The 24,030-nt window shown below is 40.5% G+C and overlaps 1 protein-coding gene and 1 pseudogene across 2 annotated transcripts in view; both read right to left on the bottom strand.

The window, feature by feature from the left end:
* Positions 1-24,030, bottom strand: part of Ero1b (endoplasmic reticulum oxidoreductase 1 beta) — a 42,689-nt gene that overhangs the window by 8,398 nt on the left and 10,261 nt on the right. For both annotated transcript variants that reach the window (XM_048460904.3, XM_085699235.2), the window contains exons 3-13: positions 19,500-19,583; positions 17,308-17,349; positions 15,363-15,445; positions 14,743-14,816; positions 10,985-11,105; positions 10,834-10,880; positions 7,983-7,994; positions 5,851-5,877; positions 1,771-1,863; positions 1,383-1,629; positions 448-517 (exon numbers count right to left, since the gene is read on the bottom strand). In XM_048460904.3, coding sequence (XP_048316861.1) covers positions 448-517; positions 1,383-1,629; positions 1,771-1,863; positions 5,851-5,877; positions 7,983-7,994; positions 10,834-10,880; positions 10,985-11,105; positions 14,743-14,816; positions 15,363-15,445; positions 17,308-17,349; positions 19,500-19,583 — 900 coding nt within the window. The remainder of the gene's footprint in view (positions 1-447; positions 518-1,382; positions 1,630-1,770; positions 1,864-5,850; positions 5,878-7,982; positions 7,995-10,833; positions 10,881-10,984; positions 11,106-14,742; positions 14,817-15,362; positions 15,446-17,307; positions 17,350-19,499; positions 19,584-24,030) is intronic.
* On the bottom strand, positions 22,647-23,478 carry LOC125417373 (large ribosomal subunit protein eL21 pseudogene; annotated as a pseudogene).

Raw genomic sequence — 24,030 nt, 5'->3', positions numbered from 1 at the left:
GCGATTAAGCTGTTTTTCAACAGTAAAAGCTCTGACTCTGTGTACACAACATAGTATGTCACACGACAGACATTAATAGGAGCCAATATCCCTGGTGCACATTTAACACGTTTTACTGAGAAGGCACTTAACAAAGGGCTGGAAAGTTAACAGTGGGAGAGGTCTTTACTTGTAAGAACTGAGTTGTGGCTTACATTGAATGGTTTCTAAAATCTACTTTGTCAGGGTATTTCCTCACAGCAACAGAAAAAGGAATGAGTGTAAAACATAACTCAGACTGTTGGCCATAGAACAGATCCAGCTGCAAACCACTCAGTGCTACGCTGTCCCATAGGTCCTCAATCAACAGTGATCTAATCAGACTAACATCAAAGTGTTGGACAACTAGGAAAGTTTGGATGAATAAGATGAAAATACAACAAATGGCTTCCACAATGCCCCCGTTACCTTTAATGACTTGGCCCCCTTCTTGTCACCTGCAAACATGGATTTCTCATCAAAGTGCATGGGAAAGGACCTGATGAAATGACAAGACTATTAGTACGTTACTAATGAAAAGTCCAAAGCTTGTCCTAGCACTCTGCTAAAATTTTATAGCCTTACAAATATTTGTAATGAAGGAGGGTGACAGTTCACACATACACTAGTAAGACTACAGCAAGCTATTCTCTCTCTCTTTTTGGGTTTTTCTTTTCTTTTCTTTCTTTCTTTTTTTTTTTTTTTTTTTTTGAGACAGGGTTTCTCTGTGTAGCTTTAGAGCCTTGTCTCGGAACTTGCTCTGTGGACCAAGCTGGCCTCGAACTCAAAAGATCCGCCTGTCTTTGCCTCCCAAGTGCTAGGATTAAAGGCGTGTGCTACCAATGCCCAGCTAAGACTGCAGTATCTTAAGGAAATTAATAAAATTATTTACAAGTGAAAAGCAATCTCCAAATATGCCAACACTCGTATTCTTGTACATGTTAATGTGCAGTTTACTTTAGTCATTCACCGTCTACCTTTTCCTTCGTGTCTTTCTGTAACACGGAGAGAATTGTTTTACAGACTACAGATGATTTAAACAGTTATGTGACAGAAGGAAGCTAATAGCACCTTGTATTCTCACTGTAATTCTTATGCACTTACTATGACTCTTTGCAAGTTTAAGCAATAACTGAAAGGATACTAAATCAGTAGAGCATTTTGACACTACATAAAATCTTCGGTTCTTTATTAAAATATACATGGCCTATTTGCAAGTGTAAACACTTCTGCAGCCAAGCTTCAGGAGGCTTTTTACTCAGCATCACTAAAACTACTGTGGTAATATTACTCCTGTGTTCCTTGGCTCTGCATCTCTCTTTGCTAATATTTGGAGGATTCCAAAACTGACATTTAAGTCTTACTTTGTGTCCTGAAAGATGCTAAGGAGAAGAGTCTTGGTGTCGGCATCTTCTTCCAAGTTGCCAGTGTAAAGATCAACAATTGAGCGCTCAAAATAAGGGGCCACCTTTGACAAAGCACGAAGCTCAATCAAGTATAAAAAGTATAGATTCTTCAGTCTTCGTGGACCCTCCCCCTTTGTTTCCACTGGATCAAAGCGGCGTTTGAATTCTTTGATGTTAGGTCCCCAACTAGGTTTACCCCAGGTTTCTGAAAATAAAGAGAAATATATTGTCTTTTAGTATAAAAAGTGTTTTTTGTTTTGCTCTGCAGAATATGTATTTTACTTTCCAACACTTTTTTTATAGTATCTTAGAAGCAAAACAGTCTCCATTTATGAAATCTGATTACCTTCCAGAAGATAATTTGCACACAGATGTAAATTGATGCTGGCATGTAGTCCTGATATAAGCTTATAGAACACTCTCTTCTCAAGACACAAACCTATTCAGAAAAACAAAACAAAACAAAATCCATGCCCATTAGATACAGAATATTTAATCAAAACAGGCAGTACCTGGGTTTTAGGTTAATATTTAAGAGCACTGTTATGGCTGGATATGCAGTATCCCTACAGGCTTAGGTTTGGAATTCTTAGGTTTGTTTTGGTGGGGCCTAGCTGGAAGAAATACAGCGGTGGGGGCAGAGCCTGAGGGGCAATGTTATTCCTGTCTGCTTCCTGTTGCCCTCTGCCTCCAGTCTGCAGTACAGCTGTTCTCTACCACACATTCCATCAGGATGTTCTTTTCACACACTCAGGGCCAAGTAGCCATCGAGTGCACCCTCTGAAACTCTGAGCAACATTAATCCTTCTGTATGTAAAAAGTTTCTGTCCGCCATGTTGTGCTGTGGGACAATGGTCTTGTACCTTGTAAAGATTTGTCATTTGTACTTGTTTAATAAAATGCTGATTCACCAGTAGCCAGGCAGAAGTATAGGCAGGGTGACCAGAACAGGAGAACTCTGGGAAGAGGAAAGGCTGAGCCTGAAGCCATCACCCAGATGCAGAGGAAGTAAGATGAGAAAGCCTCACTGATAAAAGGTACCAAGCCACATGGCTAACACAGACAAGAATTATGGGCTAATTTAAGATGTAAGAGCTAAAAAGAAGCCTGAACCAATAGACCAACCAGTTTATAATTAATGTAGACATTTGTGTATTTATTTGGGACTGAATGGCTATGGAACTGGGCGAGACAGAAATCTCTGTCAACAATGTTGATCTCTTGACATAAATGTAACTAACAGACATTAAAAACAAATCAAGAGATAACATACAATCAGATGGGGATTTTCACTAGAAAACAGTAAGATTCTTGCTTCAGAATAGGCTTAACTACTGAATATAATAAAAAACTTAACACAGAACAAGACAGAAAAGCCTGATCCCTGAAGATGCCCCAAACACTGTGGATGTACCTGTGAAGTTCCTACACTACCACAAAGACCTGTTCCTAGGCTACCCTGAAAGCAGCTGCACAGGCTGTAGTTTAGACTAAGAATGTTCTAAACACAACTTATATTTACAACACAAGACAAGCCCCACCACCATATGGAATTCAATGGCATGATGTAAAGTCACTTCATATAGTTTCCTTAACCCACAAAGGTTTCTGGTCAAAATTTATGGCAAATACTAACACAATCCCATGATCCTACCTACCCCTACTACCCTATAAGATCTTCTCTCATAGTAACATACATTGTAAGTGCACTTAGTGCCACCAAACGGTAAGTAATCTTAGGAATGGCAAAGACGGGGCTGAAGGGAGAGGCTCTGTAGCCGAGAACATGCATAGCATGCACATGATCCTGAGTCAACTTTCAGAACTAACATGCTCATTTATACTGTATTCATTATGCCACAATAAAAAGGAAAAATTTGATGAATATTCTTTATAAAAATTTTAAGAAAAAATGAAAATGCAAAATAAAAAGCGAAATTTGTTTTATGTGCACGAATGAATATTTGCATGTATGTATGTGTACCATGCGCATGTGTGGTGCCTATTGAAGTCAGAAGAGGGCATTGTATCCCCAGGAACTGGAGTTACAGATGATTGTGAACTGTCATGTGGGTGCTAGGACCCAAACTTAGGTCTTCCGAAGGGGGGAAAAAAGTACTAAAGTACTCTTAACCATAGAACCGTCTCTTATGTCCTCTGAATAGAAAACTAAGAATCTGTTAGATGCAGCTTTTCTTTACCACCCAACAGGTTTTTATTTATTTTCTTTTAAACACTTTTCCTATTGGGGAAAATGTGGACATTAGGGTACAGTCTCATTTATGTGCCAGGAGAATTTTCTTAACATAAGAGCATCTATGTGGCTGACCGCTGCACTATATCAAGGCCTCTCAGATCATTAGTTTACTGTCTTACCACAGATGGCTCTGAAACAAATACCCTCGAAATAGAAAACAAAAACAAAACAATTCACTTGAGATCTCATTCTCTAATTCAAAATGTTATAGAAACTAAAACATAGAGATTAAAATTCATTTTGTAGCTTTCTGCAGAAAGTATATGGCCAATGTTAAATGTTTGTAACAAGGACTACAAGTAAAATGAAAACTTATTAAAATATTAAGTACTAACTTCAAGAAAAATTTTAAAAAATACATTATCAAGAAGCAAATGGTCAAATTTATGATTCAATTTCTATTCCTTCTAACCTACTGTATGGGCAATGTTTCTATCTTACAAAATGGCCAATGTCTAGAGATGTGACAGCAAGTTCATGAAAATTCACTAAAAGTCAGGGACTGGAAAACAGAGGAATTCTTATTTGCAAAGTTCACAAAGCCTGTAAACTGGAACAGGGTAAGTACAGTGAGGAAGGTAGAGCAGAAACATGCTTCTGTGACCTGGGTGACCTCAAGCAAAATACTGACATCAAAGATGTACCAAATGACTGCACCAAAAGGACACGCAACATTGGGCAGAGATGCTGTAGACCTTCTGGCCCAACCTGGTGACGAACAGGTGGGACTGTGCCCACGAAGAGCAGGCAAAAGTTTCTACCTCTTACTCTGAAGTAACACAAAAAGCCATCCTGCAAAGGCAATTCTACCAACTTCTAGTTCAATGATACATAGCAAGTTCGACCAGCAAATTTAGGGAGATCACTTCTATATTTAAGAGCACTCAAATTAAGTTTTCAATGATGGGTTTATGGGACACTAAATATATGTAAACATTTTTCTCACACAAGTGTTAGATTTTCTACTGTCACAACTGCCCTGAATTAGAATAGCTCTTGGCTGTTTTCAGGAAATTCTCCACCAACAGCGTAGGTGGCAGCACAGTTACTGTCACAGCCCAGCTGAGGAAACAATCTCAGAAGAGACTGAGCCAGTTGTCTGTACCTAGATGTGCTCTTAGGAACCACACACTCACATTCAGTGTTTCCAAGCAGCACAGTGGGGTGGAATGGTTGATGCACAGGGCCTAAGGTCAAACACTGTCAGATTTCATTTTCCTCCTCCATTATCAACATTATCAACATTCAAGTGTCTATCTCTCTGAGTCTCAATCAGGAGTGTTAAACTTATAACTCATGTGTTAACTCATCCAAGAATATCTATAAATGCAGCCTAACATGCTTGTAGACCACAGTATCATGTCACAGTGTCAAATGTTGGGTGCCCCTGATCTTACTTTCCACATTGTTCATCTTTAGGGTAAACTTAAGTTTTGCATCATTTTCCAACACAACTCATAATAGTAGTCACACATGTTCACTTTAAAATGACCAATATATACATATAAGTGACTAAGAACAAACAGAAATTATGTTCATAAGAAACACAGCCAGCTAACAACTCACAGAATCAACTACTTAGAGTTTAACGCTTTGTTGGAAGCTATGGCTAGAAAACAATGATTTGCCTCTACCACTCAGCTTGTTAATTCATCCTCCACCAATATAAAACAGTATAGCATAATTTCAAAAGCATCATAATCCCACTTACTAATCAAGGCTGTTAAACTCCTAGAGTATCTAGCTTTTAATTCATAGTATTTTATATTAGTAATAAGGAAAAGACAAAGAATGAAAAATGTGCGGTAAACTATATTGCTTTAAATTTTCATTAGGCAAATGTGGACTGTATGAACATGGGTACATACGTACCATCTTCTGCATTTAATTCTCCTTGCCTTGTTTTACACATCACAAGTGCTTCCTTCCTAAGAGAAATTCCCCTGCTTTAAAAGCACACTTGTTTGCTACTTACATAGGTTAACACCGAGGAAAACCCAATAACCTGTCTAGCCTGCATATTCATCTGGTACTGATTTTTGGCGCCAACATCCTCAAGATTTTCACATAATTTTATCACAAAATATAATAAACTAAACAACGTTAGTTTCTTTCAAATATTGTTGAGTATCAGTTGTCTAAACAATGAACCACAAATAAAAAGTTTACCTTCTAGCCAGGTATAGAATGATTCTCCTTTAAAAAAAAAAAGAAAAATTGGTTAAAATATTTTAAACATTGGTGTATAAAAAACAAATTTAGGTCACTTAAGAACTACCTCTAGGGATGCCTACTTCTTTAAATAGTAAAACGGGCATACATTCCTAGGAAAAACCCATATATAATTTAAAAAACTCTGGAGAGTGTCCTTACAGGTATCTTAATTATTAAAATATATAATTTTAGTGTAAATACTAAAATTTAGCTTATTTACTGAAAGTTTAAATACAAATGCATGGGTACAAACACTTAATGAACTTAAATCTGTCTGAGGTAACAAGCCTAGTATTATACCAGCAAACGATAAATACAAAAATTAAATTATAACTACTCAATTTTTCCTAAGGCAATAAAGCTAAGGTTAGCAACAACGTGCTGTGTTCTTACAAACTGTGGAGAGATTTTATAAGTGGTTTTTGCCACAAAAAAGTATGTGTGTGTGTGTGTGTGTGTGTGTGTGTATAGAGAGAGAGAGAGAGAGAGAGAAAGAGAGAAAGAGAGAGAGAACACTAATCTTATTTAGCTATTCCCTATGACACATGCTTCAAAAAACTGCTGATAAATGTACATAATTATGTCATTAAAAGACAGAAGATAGTTTCTGGTTCAATAATGCTCTTCTGAGTTAGGAAGGGAAAGAAAGGGAAGTGCTGCTGTACTTCCTGAGAGAATGACAGAAAACCTAGCCCAGAGGTGCTGCCCAGTCTCTGGGATAAGCCCCGGGAGCTCCTCTGCCTCCTGAGTGCTCCCCATTCCACCACAAAACAGCAGACAGCCTTTGCAGTCCCTCCTACTCCTCCCCTTGCTAGGGGCTGTTACCATCCCACTTCCTCAACCTCCACTGCAAGCTCCCATTTGGCTGGGAGAACGAGGACAAGAGGCCTCTTAACCCATCCCTTTGGACTTCAGTCTCTCCACTGCAGACCAGTCACAGGGCACTTACTGCTCAGCTCTCAGGTTCATGCCATTTCCTCCGACGAGCCTGCACTAGCCAGTTCTACTGAGCTACACCTGCTCCTTCACTTCAGCGTTCACCTCAAAGGCCACTTCTTCCAGGAGCCTTTCTCATCATGTCCTGTCATACATGAAGTGCTTGGCTGCATCCTTACTGAGTCACACCTGCTGGGGTCTGTGTCTGAGATTCCGTATGTTACTGTGTCGGTGTGTACTTACTGAGTCACACCTGCTGGGGTCTGTGTCTGAGATTCCGTATGTTGCTGTGTCGGTGTGTACTTACTGAGTCACACCTGTTGGGGTCTGTGTCTGAGATTCCGTATGTTGCTGTGTCGGTGTGTACTTACTGAGTCACACCTGCTGGGGTCTGTCTCTGAGCTTCTATATGTTGCAGAGTCAGTTGTGCATTGCATTTGCTTTCCTCTGTGCATCCTTGGCTCACAGAGGGAAGGTGTGAATTTTATATAATCTCCCAGTCTGCATAATGCTACTGAACACAGGTAAGGAGACAGCAACTGAAATAATTTTCTGGCTGTTTTCGCAGCCAAATGCTAGTAAATAGTGTTTATGAGATTAAGCACTACATTGAAAACTGAGAATGTAACTTTCAAAGTCACTAAGTAAATAAAGAAGTCACAAATAATCTGGTAAAAATAACTTTGCTACATTCCCTCAGAATCTTCACATAGATTAAACAAATTATCCATGGTGTATGTGGGTAGGAGGCAGGGTCCTGAGTGCCGCAGCCATGTGAAGCCACTGGACAGCTAAAGGGATCTGCTCTCTTCCACCATCGTGTGGGTCCTGGGAATGGGACTCAGGACATCAAGCTTGGCAGAAAATATCTTTACCACCAACCTTCAAAATTTCGTTAACAGAAAATGGGGAAGAGGACCTACTTTCTATGCTAAACATTTAGGTAAAATGGTCCCTATGCTTTTTTTTTTTTTTTTTAGAAAAAATTAAGACAACTTCATTATTTAAAAAATCTCATTTTTGATCACCATTCATTTCTGGAAAAAAAAATAGGCTAAGCCACCTGCATTTGGTGAAGAGAAAAAAAACAACAAAACTTAATAGTAAAAAGGTTCCGTCCATGGTTGAAGCAAACACAAGTTTCAACTCACCGTCATCTTCCCCTAGAGGAGAAAAGAGAAAGGGCATTACAAAGTGCCTTACCCTGCCCAGATTCCAGTCCCACTAATGTTAACACACAGCTTATCCTCCCTGCTAAACTTTTCACCGGACCATGAACTCTGATCACTATTGCAGGCATCCTGCAAATATGAGCTTTGTCTGCAGGCCAAAGAGTGCAAGATTCCCACATCCTATAAAACAAACAGGAGGAGGGAGGAGGGGGACAGGAAGAAACTGAGAAGGGAGAAGGAGCTGGGCCTGGTGACACTGCAGAATCCCGGACACTGGGAGGCTGAGGCAGGGCCGCACCACTGAGGTCAAGGCCTGGGCTCTAAGGAGAACTCTAGGCTGGGGTGGTGGCTCAGTGAAACTCTGGGAGCAGGGGATGTCCCTGTGATAAAGTGTGAGTGTGCAAGAAGCCCTGGTTTCCATCTCCAGCACATTAAAAGATCAGGAGGCAACAGAAGTGGGCAGAGGCAGCTAGGCTCAGTGCTTATCAAAAACACAAACATCCTTCAGCCCCACTCCCCTCCCCCACCTCTGTGGACAGGACAGTTTCCATGCTTGGGACTTATCTAGATGATTACTCTTTTGCTCAGACAGGGTCAACGACACTTTCCTGCAGAGGAAAAGACCCCAAAGCTGACTGGCTCCATATTGCTCACCTTTGTGCAGTTGCCTGACAGACTCTGATAGAACAGTTTATTTTTCAGAAAAAGGTTCTGTTGCTCAAAGACTTTTGGAAAAAATAGTTATAGAAGCCTAGAGCTGCCAGGCGGTGGTGGCGGCGCATGCACGCCTTTAATCCCAGCACCTGGGAGGCAGAGGCAGGCGGATCTCTGTGAGTTCAAGGCCAGCCTGGTCTACAAGAGCTAGTTCCAGGCCCCAAAGCTACAGAGAAACTCTATCTCGAAAAACCATTAAAAAAAGAAAGAAAGAAAGAAAGAAAGAAAAGAAAAAGAAAAAAGAAGACTAGAGCTGGCGCTGCTTCAGGAATAGTGGGAGAAACGGCTAAGCAGGCAGAGCCCTCTACCACCATGTCAGTAGAGAACCCTTCAAGCCCCCATCAGCCAGAGCTGCGTGCTTCCTTTCGCAGCCCCTAAGAGCTGCTTCCACACTCACTGCTTCCGATTGTCTTTAATGGTCTCCCATTTTTTCTTTTCCTCCTTCCCTATTCGCATTGTTGATTTTTTTACTCTCATCTTTGTAGCGGTTTCTAGTCTAGTTTGGTAAATGGTAAGTGTTTCTTTGGATTTGACATCTTTTGTTAAACAAACGATTGTATTTTCTACTTTGAAACAAAGTCACCACAGGAAAGGTCTGAAGAAATGCCTTCCTTTTAACAAGTAACAAAGGAGGGATGGCCTTTTGTCCTTTATACAGCTTCCATAGTGTCAATTTTAAAAACATTTTGTGTAATTAAGACATTGAAGTTGAAAACATTAAAGTTATGATGTAAAAACAGCAAGAGATAAAAAAAATAAGTCATGGCCACTCTGCTCATAGTCCCAGCTTTTGGAGAAGAGCATTTGCCTTGACAGTCAGCATCTAAGACCAGTGCCTATGTCAACCACCCCACATCTGTTCAGGTCTCAGGCCGAAGGTATAAACCTACTTAGGCATTTCAACTTTTTAACTCAGTCCTGGCCTAGACTCTGGACTAGTAGGTCAGCTACAGGGTCAATCCCAGGGATTAGCTGCACCTAGATAAGAGGATGAAGATGTCCCCACTGACCACAGCACGCCACACCATTTGAACAGCACATTAGCTATACATACATGTACCTTAAATAGCCATGTTTTTACAGTAGGTTTGTCTGGTACAACAACCTTAGTAGCATGTGCTGTGGACTACGCTCTGCTCAAACATGGAGGTTGGGGAGGGGTCACCACAACATGAGGAACTAAATTAAAGGGTTGCAGCATTAGAAAGTTTAAGAACCACTGAACTAGAGTGTTTAAAAATGGAGACAGGGGCCAGGCGGTGGTGGCGCATGCCTTTAATCCCAGCACTCAGGAGGCAGAAGCAAGTGGATCTCTGTGAGTTTGAGGCCAGCCTGGTCTACAAGAGCTAGTTCCAGGACGGGTTCCAAAGCTACACAGAGAAGCCTGGTCTTTGGTGTGGGAGAATTGTCTGTATTCTGTCAATCATGTTTTAAATAAACGCTGATTGGCCAGGCAGGAGGTGTAGGCTGGGAAACCAGACAGGAAGTGGAAATGATGCAAGGAGAGCAGGAGAATTCTGGGAAGGAGGAAGCTGATTCTCCTACTCCTGCCCAGATCACCGAAGTGGCAGGATGTGAGCTGCCCCACTGAAAAAGGTACTGAGCCACATGGCTAAAACAGATTAGAAAAATGGGTTAATCAAGATGAGAGCGTTAGCTAATAAGATTGACCTAACAGGCCAATCAGCATTATAACTTATAGAGATCTCTTGTGTGGTTGATTTTCTCTGGGGCCTGCCGGTTGTGGGGTACCAGGCGGGGACAGAAAACATAAACAAGCAGGCCCGGTCCCCTCATGTTACAGGTCTTAAAAAATCAAAAATAAAATAAAAATAAAATGGGGGACAGGGGACAAGGCCCTCATTCTCTCTCTTCTTAATTTACTCTTGTGGGGCAGGACCTGGGCCTCCAAAGTTTGAATTTCTCAGGAAATCTGAGGTTCATATAGATTCCTCACATCTTCTAATCCATCCTACACCAGGCTCCTAGTTTAGGACCAGAAGACATCTAGCCTATTAACTCATGTTTGTCTTAATCACTAAAATTAAACAAAATATAAAATTGCTGGTTTACTTTTTTTCAACTTGAAAAAGCATGAAATGTATGGAAAACCTACCTCGGCTGGGTGCCAGAGGATTTAAAGGACGATACACAGACCGAGGCCTGGAAAAGAGGACAAAGCTCAGCTGTAAAACGGTTTGGCTTGTTACACATCACATTTCCCACAGAAACAGACATCTGCTTCCCCCTCTCCGGCCCTCTGTTACTTGAAGCAGTTTTCTTCGTAGATGCTGTTCCACACCCTCCATGCCGAGGAGCCCTTGTAGCCAGTGTACCGCTCTGGGTTCAGCAGCAGGTCCACGTACTGCGCAGCAGGGGAGCGCTCATCTGCCAGGAACAGCAGGAAGACCACTCAGTGTCACTACTCACCTACACTGACACTTCCAGCTCACACTGCTGGGCGGTTAACCCCTGTGACCGCACTTGACCCTGAATTTGTAGAACTGGGACAAGTTACTCAAGAGAGGAAAGAACAACTTCTTCCTTTCTTTGGCTTCTCAAAGGTCACTCAAGTAATGCGACATTCTCTACCTTAGTTATAACCACACAGGAATAAATGGAAACAGCATCAGATTTAGGTAATTATAGAAAGAAAAGAAATCACATATCTCAACAAAGACTAGGAAACATTTTGTTACATCTTCTATCACAAAGATTTTTCCATTATTCTCTATAGAATGAATGATCTGGTCATTAAACTTCCTCTTCCTTTCCTACCTGACAGTGTATTTTTCTGTCACTGAACAAGATCTATTAGCTATTCAATGACTACCATCCCCATAATCACAGGTGAAGCTGGCAACCTGACCCAGCCCCTTCGAGGGCTACTTGCTATCATGATGGAGGAGGAATAGAAAGGTAACAACAAATTGTTACTATTAAATGAAATGAATAAAACAGGTAATGGAAACATGATTTTACAGAATGCAAGATTTTTATCTCTAATCCTAATACCAAAGATATTGCACTACACAAATTCAGGCACAGGAAACAAGTTACAATTAGATATAAAAAACTCACAAGCAATTTAACTTGAATTGATATTAATTTTAAAAATCCTAATAAAAAATAAAACCTCAAGTCATGAGGTCTTAAAAGGTATTTCTTTTTTAGGTCTAAGAATGCAGGAAGTAGCTAATTGGTACAGGAACTGATGAAGTTATAGTTTTTAAACACCTGCAAAACAAACACAAACCTTAAGAGGTAAAAAGTATGTTTTTTTTTCTTTTTTGTAATTAAGTAAGAATTGTTAAAATTTATTCTTTAATTTCTGTTTTTTCCAAGAGGACAACAAAAGACAAGTTTACTGGGTACACTTCAAGGGAGCAGGGCCAGGGCAGGAACAGAACAGCCTGCCTCACTTATTTCTAACTCCTGTATCTTTTATTTCTAAATCTTTATATATGGGTATTTTGCCTGCATGTATGTTTGTGCACCACACATGTGCAGCTCCCACAAAAGCCAAAAAGGCGTGTCAGATACCCTGTGGCAAAAGCTATAGACAGTTGTGAGCTGCCACGTGGGTGCTGGGAATTGGAACCTCAGGAAGAGCAGCCAGTGCTCTTAACTGCTAAACCATGTCTCCAGCCCCAGTTATGTATTATTAATTTCTTTTAGCAGTTTTTAAACTCATTTGTAAAACAGATTAGTTACATATAAAACTACTTGAATACCACTGAAAGTCATTACTGAATTCTCTGATATAAACATGTGTGCACACATACACACACATGCATACTTTGAGTGTATACATGTGAAACTAAACATGTTCAGGGTATGCTATGAATGTGTGGGTGATACTAACACCAATCTCCTCACCACAGAAAACTCACTCAACTATAAAGGAAGAAGATTCTGACAGCAAACCATGACAATTTACAGTATATTTTAGTGGGTCAGCAACGTAGCTCAGTGAATGCATACTTGTCTAGCATGTGTAAAGTCCACAGATGTGTTTATGCATGCATGTGCATACACATACATACACACACACATATCTAATAAAGTGTTTTAAGGAAACTTAAAAAGGTATATAATCAAATTACATCAGTTAAAAAAACTCCTTAAATAAAACTTTTGTTCTTGGTTTTCCTTCATTTTAAAAATCTTTTAATACTTTTTAAAATCATGGAATGGGTAGTATTGGTTAACTTATGCTAATAAGGGGGTTGATAAGCTACCCAATGGCTATCTTTTCTGTTTGACCATGCTAACCATGTAGACACCAGAGGGTAACCTCGGCTGCGTGTTCTGCCTCTACCTTGACATGAGGTCTCTTACTGTTCACCATGCCCTACCTCATGTGAGTGCTGAAGATTCAAACTCAGATCCTAGGACTAAGTTCTATATGGCTAAATCCTGGAGCCATCTCTCTAACCCTGAGTAGAATTTTATGAAATGCCTCCTTTTAGTGTAATATACATTCACAGAATATGATAATCTCTAAAATAATCATGTTTAATCCTTTCATATAAAAAATGATTACAGTGGGTTTTGTTTTGTTGGCTCATCTTTTTAAGATGAGTGTTTAACACAGCCAGGCTAGACTTGACTTCTATGCAGTCAAGAACGACTCTGAATTTCTGATCCTCCCTCCTCCAAATCTCAAGTACAAGGATCACAGGCATGAGTTGAGGCATAAGAAATGCCTTGGGTGTTAAGCACTCAGCATACCTGAGTGTCAACCAGAGCAAACAAAAGAACAGCAACAACGACTTGAGGTACTTCCACTCACAGAGAGGGGAGGGCAGCCGCAGAAGTTCCACCCGTCACAATGAGGACGCTGCACTGTTTCTGTATGTGAACATCTAGATAATTGCAACACTTTTGCCTCAGTCCTCATCTTGATTCTGCTACAGCACGAGTCCTCCTCGTGGGAGGATCTGGGTCACTGGGGTGGGTTCTGAAGTTTCAGGAGACTCCAGCCATTCCTGGTATTCCCTCTCCCTGCCTTGTGCTTGAGATCAAGATGGAAGCTCTCAGCTATTCCTGCCACCATGCCCTCACTCTAGCACCGCGCCCTCACTCTAGCACCGCGCCCTCACTCTAGCACCGCGCCCTCACTCTAGCCCTCTGAAACGGTTAAGTCCAATTAAATGCTTTTTAAAAATATTATCTTGTATTCGTTGAGGTTTTTTTTTTTTAATTTTAAACCACAGCAATAGAAACCTAAGACAGTCTAAGAATCCTCTTCAATCATTACAAAGCAGTATGACCACCTTAGGTCCCTAAAGGACTTAGGAAGTTTCTGCTGTCCATTTCCATCTCTGTAGGTTGAGCTTCATATTCTTTCCTACTTCCCACAAGTTAACATTGCACTAAAAATGCAAGAGAGGCCAAATGAACGACTTGAATGCACAGCACAGTGGTAATATTCTCAGGCAATTTTGTGTTACTGTAATTTTCTTTTGCTAAGAGAGGCAGCAGGTACTTGTTTGACCGATTCTGCCCCTGTGCCCTTCTGAGGGATGCTTGGAAAGAGAGGGCTACGAGGAAGCCAAGTCAGAGTCCTTCTAGTACTGCAGGAATCGTTGTGGTTTATTGAGACCTCCACCAAATTTTTATGGCCTGTTCACAGAACCAAGTGATCTGATGTGAAGGCCCATGGGATATGGCATGCTGGAATGTTCATACAGGTTTGGGACTCAGATCTAGGACTGAACCATGTCTCAGCCACTTGCTAGTAAATGATCTTGGGCAATTTATTTGCTTTTTGAGGCTAAAGCTTCTCATCCATGGAACAGTATACATCTACTAAGGAAGCTATAAAGATCAGAAAGAAATAACATATCTATAGCACTTAGCACTGGGCCTCAAACATAATTCTCAATTAATGCCACTATCAATGGTGAGGCCTCCACAGGGAGAAATCAGTGTTAAACACTAATTTAGGTCATATTTTCAACAGTTTAAGTGTCTCAAAAAAGGCTTCAGATTAAAGTGAAGATGAAACTTATTTTATTACCATCAAGTTCACAAAAGTGATCCTGTGAGTCGTCATATCTCGCCCAGTCAATGAATGCTTCTTTGCTTTCATTACTACGGGAAGGAGGAATAAAAATATTATATTTGAAGCTGAAATGTTAACATTGTATTCTAATGAACAAAAACAGAGACCATTTCTTCAGAAGATGATGCCACAAAGTCTAGCAATAGTAAATGAAGGAATGATAAAAAAGTCATGTGAAAAATAGAGCTATCAATCTCGATGAGTTGTTTATACTTCCTAACTACTTTAAAATTATTATTAACCCTTGTTAGCACTCAAGGTCACCACTACAACTGATATACAAACTGCAGTAATGTTATTTTTTTCTAAAGTAGAGATTCAGCTTATTTTCTGAATTCTTTAAATTCAAGTTGCTTCTATATTCATAAAATCCCCAAATAATAAAATCATGACTTGGGCTGTGGTGATGCACATCTTTAATCCCAGCACTTGGGAGGCAGAGGCAGACAGATCTCTAAGTTTGAGACCAGTTTGTTCTACAAAGTGAGTTACAGCACAGCCAGAGCTACACAGGGAAACCATGCCTTGGGGAAAAAAGTCACTGATATTAACAAACTAAGTACAACTAAACTTGCCTTAATGTACTATTGATGGCGCCCAGCTTGTTGGCCTGCTCACAGTCTTCCAGTTCTTTGGTATTGTTTGCCGCCTGTGAATACTACAAGAGAATTCATACAAAGTTAAGTGAAAGTGATTAGCTCTTCTTCAGCAGACAATCTATTAATGGTGACATGTTCTATCATGAAAATCCTTACTGAGGATTTTTACAAGGCCTGAATCTGTACCTATTAAGTGAGCAAAGGCAGAAAAAACCACAATAGTTAGCATGTGTGTGCTGGTGATGATGTCATCTGGGAAAGAAACTGGATATAAAAAATACGTATCTAGAGTTTTACAGACACGTAAGTCCTTAGAACGGAGTCTTCAACTTAGACCATATCCCAAGGAAACATTTTTTATACTATAATCATCTTAGCGTTTTTATCATTTTAAAATGCTGAGATACACAGACCTTATTGTCCAGCATCCCACTTCAATACACAGGACTAGGGAGACTATCATGTGCTCACAATGAAGTTGGGGGCAAAAATGCCAGTGCTTCACTGCAACAGGAAAGAACCAGAATGACTGAAATGTCCATGTGCAGGGAAGCTACTGTTGGTCACACAAATGATCAGCACACTGCTTGAGGGTGAACGCACAAGATCCAGTGTGTCAACAGAGAGAGGTTTAGGAGCAAAAACAATGAGTCAAAATGTAAACTGAAAAGTATTTCCAACTTAAAGAAATTTATTACTAAAAATTTTAACTTTCCATAAAATATGTGTATTACTGTACTGCAGGCACGTGCTCTGAAAGTGTGTTACTTATAGACAGACACATATGTAGTAAGAGAACCACATCCGTAACTTCAGGAAATGGATGGCTCTGGGGAGGAGGAAGTAAATGGGATTAGAATGGTGTTAGGGGCAGGGTGGGTTAGACTACCTTGATATGCTTTGTTTAGCATAGCTTTGTAGCCAAAGTAAAGATGAGCAAGTGAACAACAACAATGCATAGAAGAGATGGCTAGAACAAGGGGACAGCACACAGTGGAAGATCTTCATCGTGCGTGTGTGTGCAGTAGTGGAAAACAAGAGTTAACTTCCAGCTAACAACACAGCTTACTCACTGTAGCACCAATTCTAATTGGCCTTAATAACAAAAACCCAGAGTCAGATATTAGGGGGTGAAGGCTGTATATCAGAGAAGCAGAGCAGCCAGCCACCAGTTCTTACCTCTACAAAATCACCAGACAGAATGAGGTATCCTGTCTCTACAAGTCCTCAGACTGAATGCTGTCTCTACGAAACCTCCTGTCTCCTCCTGCCTTATATTCCTTTCTCCACCCAGCCATATCACTTCCCATCTCCACCTCCCTTCCCTAGTGCTGGGATTAAAGGTGTAACGCTTGGCTCTTTGTCTCTTTTAGACTGATTCAATCTCATGTAATCCAGGGTAGCTTTGAACTCACAGAGATCCGTCTGACTCTGTCTCCAGAGAGCTGGGATTGAACGTGTGTGCCACCACTGCCTGGGCTCTATGGCTAACTAGTTTGGCTAGCTCTGCACTCTGATATTCAGGCAAACTTTATTTGTTAAAGCACAAATAAAATATCACAATTCATTTTTAAAAAGCACAAAGAATACCTTAACACCATTTCCAAGTACTTAGCTCAAAATATCTTGGCAATAATTTTCTTTATACAATGTAATCTGAATCTAACAGAGACACTAACTGAAACAGAAGACCGAAAATAGCTACCAGTATTTTTGCTGCAGTTACAATTTAGAGTTTTTCTATCTAGAGATTCTGCAAACAGATGTAATTTCAAAAGAAGCTAGGCATGCATGGCCCCAGCGTTTGATTCAAGAGTTAACAATTTGAATTCTGAGGCCAAGTGACTCCATTCTCAGCTAAATTCATGGCTCTCTACTGCCCCCAATATCCAGAAATTTTCAAGGAAGAAAAGTAACTTACCTTATTTGAACGCCCAGCTTTAATTCCAACTGGAATTTTACTCTTAAAAGAAAAATAGTACCATTACTTAGAAGACAATCAGAAGGGATGGTTGCTATCGAGGGAAAGAAGGGGAACACAAAGAAACTTATCTACTTTGCATCCTACGTTTGACTTCTCTATTTTAAAAAAATATATTTTATGTGTTTGAGAGTTTTGCAGCGTATATGCATGAACACCATGTGCATGCCTACTGTCCATGGCAGTCATAGAGGGCAGGCACTGGATCCCCTGGAACTGTGGTTATGGATAGCTCTGAGCTACCATGTGAGTACTGTGTGAGTAGTGGTAACTAAAGCCAGGACCTGTGTAAGAGCAGCAAATGCTCTTAATCCCCGAAACATCTCTCCAGCCTCTGTTGTGAGTTTTTCAATAAAAAAGTCTTTATTTCTGATTAGAAATGTAACACAGAAGAGGTTATAATACACTACAGATGGAAAGTACCCATTTGAACTTACAAATTAAACACTCAACTTAGAAACCTATTATGAACCAGCCAGCACTGTGGTTCATACTTGTGATCCCAAAACTCAGTAAATTGAGGAAGACTGCCACGAATTCAAGGCCAGTCTAGGCCATAGGGCAAGAATCTAACTCCAAAAATTCAAATGCACACACAGTTACAGACAGACAGACAGACAGACAGACAGACAGAAATACAGAGTATCAAAGTCAAATTAGTCAGGTCTAGCTATATGACACAGGCTGAGGCAGAAACATATCAACTCCCAGGCCAACTTGGGCTATATAGTGAGACCCTAACTCAAACAAAAACAAAGCCAAATAATGCAGGCCTGGGTGTGTAGCTCTGTGGCAATGTGCTTGTTTAGCCCGTACAGGCCCTGGGTTCTGATCCCAGTACTAGCACCAAATGAAACAAAACAAAACAACCTGGCTCCTGTTGCAGAAAACTCAGGACCTTCAGATTATGAGACCGATACGCTGCCTACTGCACTAGGGAGGCGCGCTCCTGTTCTGGAGAAAATGAAACTGAAGACCCGGGACAACAAAATGCAATACTTAAATCTGACTGGATGGACAAGCTACAAAGCGCAAGCATGCAGTCAGCTAATGATATGTGACTAATGTCTACCAAAATGAGGCCTCAGAATGGTATTAAGATTAATATCCCGATTTAGTTAATTTTGCTAATGTTATATACAAAAAAGTCTTGCTTCTAAGGAAGACAGCAGTATTTAGAGCATTCAAACATAAAGGACCAGTCTGCAACATGCTCAGACAGTTCAGAGAGTACAGCAAACAAAGGCCATGTGCATCCAGGGGTTCTGGATAACACGTCCATGGGATGCAGGACCATTCTTAGATCTTTCCTGCACGTCTAAGATCACGTTCCATAAATATCTTATTGGAAAAGAAAGACAATTTTGCAAGAATCTTCCATTTAGGATGACAGCGGTCCATATACTCTTTTAAAAAACTATTTTCAATGCCCACAAACTAGCCTGATTTGGTAAGAAAAGAACTGAAAATTTAAATCATAGCTTAAAACTAACTGTTATTGAGGGAGAATCATTTTAAGTTAATTATGTTATATGTCAAAACTGAAGTATCAGAACTGGGGGTATATCTCAGTGGTACCTGCCTAGTATGTGTGAGAATGTAGGTTCGTGTGTGTGTGTGTGTGTGTGTGTGTGTGTGTGTATGTGTATGTCTCAGACAATCCCCATTCCCCAGATCCCTAAAATGTAACATTATCTTGGTAGGAAACATTTTTATGTTTTATTTATATGGCAGTAAACCTATTTTTAAAGGTTAAAAAAAAGCAATGAAACTCTTCTCTAGGCTGGACTTTCTCATTTCATGCACCAAAATCCCCTTTTTAAATGTGACGTTTAAGGTCCTGAACTTCTCTTTTTGCCTATGAAACAAAATCAATGAAGCCCGCTGCAGGTCTAACGCTAGAATAATCCTCAGGTCTCCCTCCCATTTTAGAATCAAGACTTACGTCCACACCCCATCACCAACACCACTGGACACAAGAATCCCTCAACTCATCTTTCAAGGAGTCTAGTTATACGAGCTGAAAGCTTATGAAGTCTGCCGATACGTCCAAACACAAGGATACAGGGGTTGTGATTTTTTAAAGCCCAAGAAGAAGTCCCCCTCCATTACTGTACTCTTAATTACTGTACCTCTGGACAGGGCTCCACATGACAATCTTTTATTGAGCAGTGGCCATCTTCTGCCCAGAAAGGACATGGTCGCTTCAGATTAACCTTTTGAGGAAAAACAAATCAACATTAGCAATTGGGTATGATAATTACAGAATGTTTGTCAATGTCCCTATGTTGGGCATGGTGACACGGTAGTGATGAGGAGAGGAACTTCTTGACCCTGTGGCGCATACACAGTTCACGTATTAAATGACTGCAGCTTTGCAGGCACCTGGGTGGCATGTTAACTTTTAAAACAAAATGACTATGGGTTCTCTGACACTGGAACGGAGGAGCAGTTTGAGTCCACTGCTCATCTGAAGCACAGTTGCCATTGGGCAGCATTTTAGAATGACCTTAACATTCCCCAAATACCTTAGCATCAGGGCTCCCACACCCCCTTAGTCAGTGTGTACTGAGCACTGGCTATTTGTCAGACACCAGGTTAGGCTCAAGGCAAAAGAGAGTTTTCCCTCCCTAGGACTTATAATATCCTGAAGAAAAATCAAGTAATTGCCCATTGTAGTAATGTTTCAAAGGAGAACCCAGAGTTCTGTAGTAGTGCTGCTGATGGATGGAGCCTCTGAAGCAGTCATACTTTAGGAAGATGAAAGGTGGTGGGCATGTGTATTTGGCTACAGCAGTGGAGAGCTTTGTGGTGCTAAGAATGAAGAACCACCAGTTCCACAATTTTTAGTGGGTAAAGAATGGACCAAAAGGACGGAGGTCAAAAAGTAAATACTGATTTCCAAACTCTTCATACAACAGGAAGCTGGTAATCCAATAGGACTTGCAGATGTATTGCCCAAGCTAAAAATGAACGTTTTCTGTTTCTTCACTTACTTGTTACTACTTTTTACCACCTCCACCACCTTCACTTGTCTCTTGCCTAAGCTACTGCAATAGTTTTCCACCTTCTGCCATTACCTACTGCACACAGCAACAGTTACATCAAAACCAAGGCAGACCCTACCAATGTCTGCTCAGAACTTTTCCTGGGCATTTTCATCTCCCTTGGAGCAAATCCAAGCTAGCAGCAGCTCTACAGGCACCATTCTGTTACCACTGGCATCTGCCTCTCCTTCCCTCATCTATTACACTACATTTCTGCTTGACATGCTGGGTTCCTCAAGTCCCAACGTCTCTATAGTGCCCATTCTCTATCTGCTTTGCTCCTACAAAGGGCGTTTTCTCCACCTTACTCAGGTCTCTCAACAGCAGCAGGCCTTGCCTAGACTCCCTAAAGTAGTACTTAGAATACAACCACCCCCAATATATTGCTGTATGCTTTCTGTGTGTTTGTATATGCATTTGTGTATGTGCCATGTGTACCTGTTCATGTTTTTAAAGCTGACCTACCTACCTCTCCAATCCTACTCCTCATTCACCTGCTTCTGCTTCTTAGAAGAAGGTCTAAGTCTTCTTCTAATTCTTCAAATAAGCTAAGCTCACTTCTGTGTCAAAACTCTTACATTTATTCATCAATTTCAATGGAATGTTTTCTGCAGATCTCACAACTACTCACACTTTCACATTAGGAAAGTCTTTGCTCAAATATCACATTAGCATAAACACCATCCTTTCCTGACCATTTCATCAAAGCAGGACTACTTTTCTTTATATCCCTTACTCTGCCCCATTCATACAGTCCCCTGCTTCTTCTCCACAGCACTCACCTTACATCTGACATTACTGTCTATTTACTTATTGTTTGTCTCTCCAAGCAGAACAAAGCTTTGTCCTATTTACTGCTGTATGCACAGCACTAAGACTAGAGGCTGTCTGTCACAAAGTCACCAATATGACAATTGCCTGGCTGCAAAGGTGAGCAGCTGCATCTACCTTCAGCTCCTTGTTGGCTGAATCCCAAGTCTGCACGTGAGTTTGAAATCAACTCTGTTATTTTTGCCTACTTAAATTTCATGTTTCCTTCTTCTGTAGCAGTCTTCTAATTCCCTTGACAAACAATCATTCCTCATGTTCCTCTGAATGGCATTGTTACCAAAAGTATACTTCCTTCTTTTGGTAAAGGTATCACATGATAACCTGGACCAATCATTTTCTCCTACAGAAATTTGACTCTTGTATAAAGAACAAAAAATATGGGAAAATAGATAATTTGGCCTGGAAGTTTGGTAAAGGGCTGATGATACAGCTCAGTGGAACAGTGTTTACCTAAATGTCTAGTGGGCCAGAACCCTAGAGTCACCACCACAGTTTTGGTGGTGTGCTAAAGATAATGCCACTAGAGTCTGCTCCACTTCCATCTTTCCTGAAGTGCAGTACTTCAGTTTGTCTTTCAATTTGTAAACTACTTAGTTACTTTCTCTCTCAAACTTCTGTTTTTTGAGTCAACACAAGTACCCTACCTTAGGATACTCAGGCCTACTATTTCTTCAATTTAAAAATGTGGATAATAAAATTTTCTATGAAGAGTAAATGAGATAGCCATTCATCCAATATTCAATACTTCAATGGGCCAGGCTTTGTATGGATACAAAACTAGAAGATGCGATCCCCAAAGGGAGGTGTGAGTGAGGCTGCGACATCCAAACGTAGGCTGTCTCTGACAGCACCCACAGTTTCTACTAATTAGACGGAACCATATGAAACCAGCATGTTTAACCATTTCATATGATTTTTCTAATATTATGAAGGAAACAGCTACACATACAGTCAGGGATTTCATGTTCAGAAAGCACCTGTCTTACTTGTATGAAAAATGCCTAAAAATCAGCCACAGTGTAGGTATAGATTCACCAACTACACTCCTAACAGAGTTTGTACAAAGGAGAAACATTCACTCCTTTCTGGATATTCTTGGTATTTGTGGGCAAAGGAATGGGTTTCCAAATCTGTAATTTTCTAATTTATTTTTTGAACAACCTACAACTGCCAAAAGACTACATTTTTTTATCCTCAAAAATATTTAAAGAGCTAAGATAATCTATTCAGAATCAAGATTAAAAAGGAAACCATGTTTAAATTTTAGAACAAATTAAAATGAAAATTATATACCAACTAAATCCTGAGAGCAAGAACAAGACCATAGTAAAGTCAAGCATAGCTTTAAAATGTAGTTGTAGCTGGGTGGTGGTAGTGCACGCCTTTTCTTTTCTCTTTTTTTTAGAAAAATCCTTTACAGTTCAAGTCTTTTATTTCTTTTTGTACATCAGGCCATGAATTCGTACGTAACGGGTTCCAGCAGCTCAGGCTCCTTCCCGTTAGTTCTCACAAAGTGTGCTTCTTTGGGTAGAGCAGGCTGGCGCTTCAGCTGAACCCAGGTGCCCTTCTCTTTGACTTCCTTTCTCTTCTGGTCGTTCTCCTTCACCCGCTACAGGAAGTTGTCTCTGCTCTTCAAATGCTTGATGTGTTCAATCCGCACATTAATTCTCTTGGCAAGAATCTTGCCCTTGCTTGTTTATAGTGATGCCCACAGCATGCTGGTGACACTGTAGACTCTTCTGGTTTTGTCATGGTAACATTTATGGGACATTCCTTTTTGAACAGTGCCCATTCCCTTGATGTCTACAACATTACCCTTCTTGTAGATTCGCATGTACGTGGCCAAAGGAACAACTCCATGTTTCCTAAAGGGCCTGGAGAACATATAGCGAGTCCCCCTCCTCTTTCCCTTTGTGTTTGTCATTTTGGCGAGTTACTGAAAGATGGCTACCGTCGGTTGTGCATGCCTTTAATCCTAGCACTTGGGAGACAGAGGCAGGCAGATCTCTGTGAGTTCGAGGCCAGCCTGGTCTACAGAGCGAGTGCCAGAAATATGTATTTGTCAAGTAGATTCTGTGAGCGCACCCAGAGGACAGGGACTGGAGGAACAGGGGAGTGATATGGTCAAAAGACATGCTGTACTTGAACCAAAAGGCCATCAAGAAGCCCACTGTTTTGTACAATGAATATATACTAATAATTTTTTTTTTAATTCCCTAGACTACACCCTTGGTATTTTCTCCTTAAAAATGTATAACTACAATTGTTTCTTTGAGTTCTCATTGCTGACATAGTTACAAGACTGCTATTGCTTTTCTGGTATTTCCACAAGGGCTAGAGACTCATACTAGGTTAAAAACAGATTCTATAGAAATACTATGAGGGTGTATTCTACTTGTAACATCACTTGGTTTGCAGCCTCGACAAAGCATGCCAGTGACAGTCTGTTATTCTGCACTGCTTACAACACTCCCCTTAAACACGACGCTCCACTGAAGCCTTGTTGGGGAATATTATTTTCAGGCGTGTGACTTTTGTTTACACTGCATCTGTTTAACTCTGTGAAGCTGTGTTACTGAGCCTGTCTAAAACAGCTGATGGTCCTAATAAAGAGCTGAACGGTCATAGCGAGGTAGTAGCAACAATAGGTGGGGCTGGCAGGCCGAGAGTATAAACAGAGGGAGTGAAGAGCAAGAGAGAACAAGGAGAGGAGGACATTAGGGGCCAGCCACCCAACTACACAGCAGAGAAAGAAGAGAGTATACAGAATTAAGAAAGATAAAAG

Source organism: Myodes glareolus, chromosome 14 (assembly GCF_982192425.1).
Source record: "Myodes glareolus chromosome 14, mMyoGla1.1, whole genome shotgun sequence".
Lineage (NCBI taxonomy): Eukaryota > Metazoa > Chordata > Mammalia > Rodentia > Cricetidae > Myodes > Myodes glareolus.
Note: the sequence above shows the minus strand (reverse complement) of the source record. Positions and strands in the feature narration are given on the sequence as shown.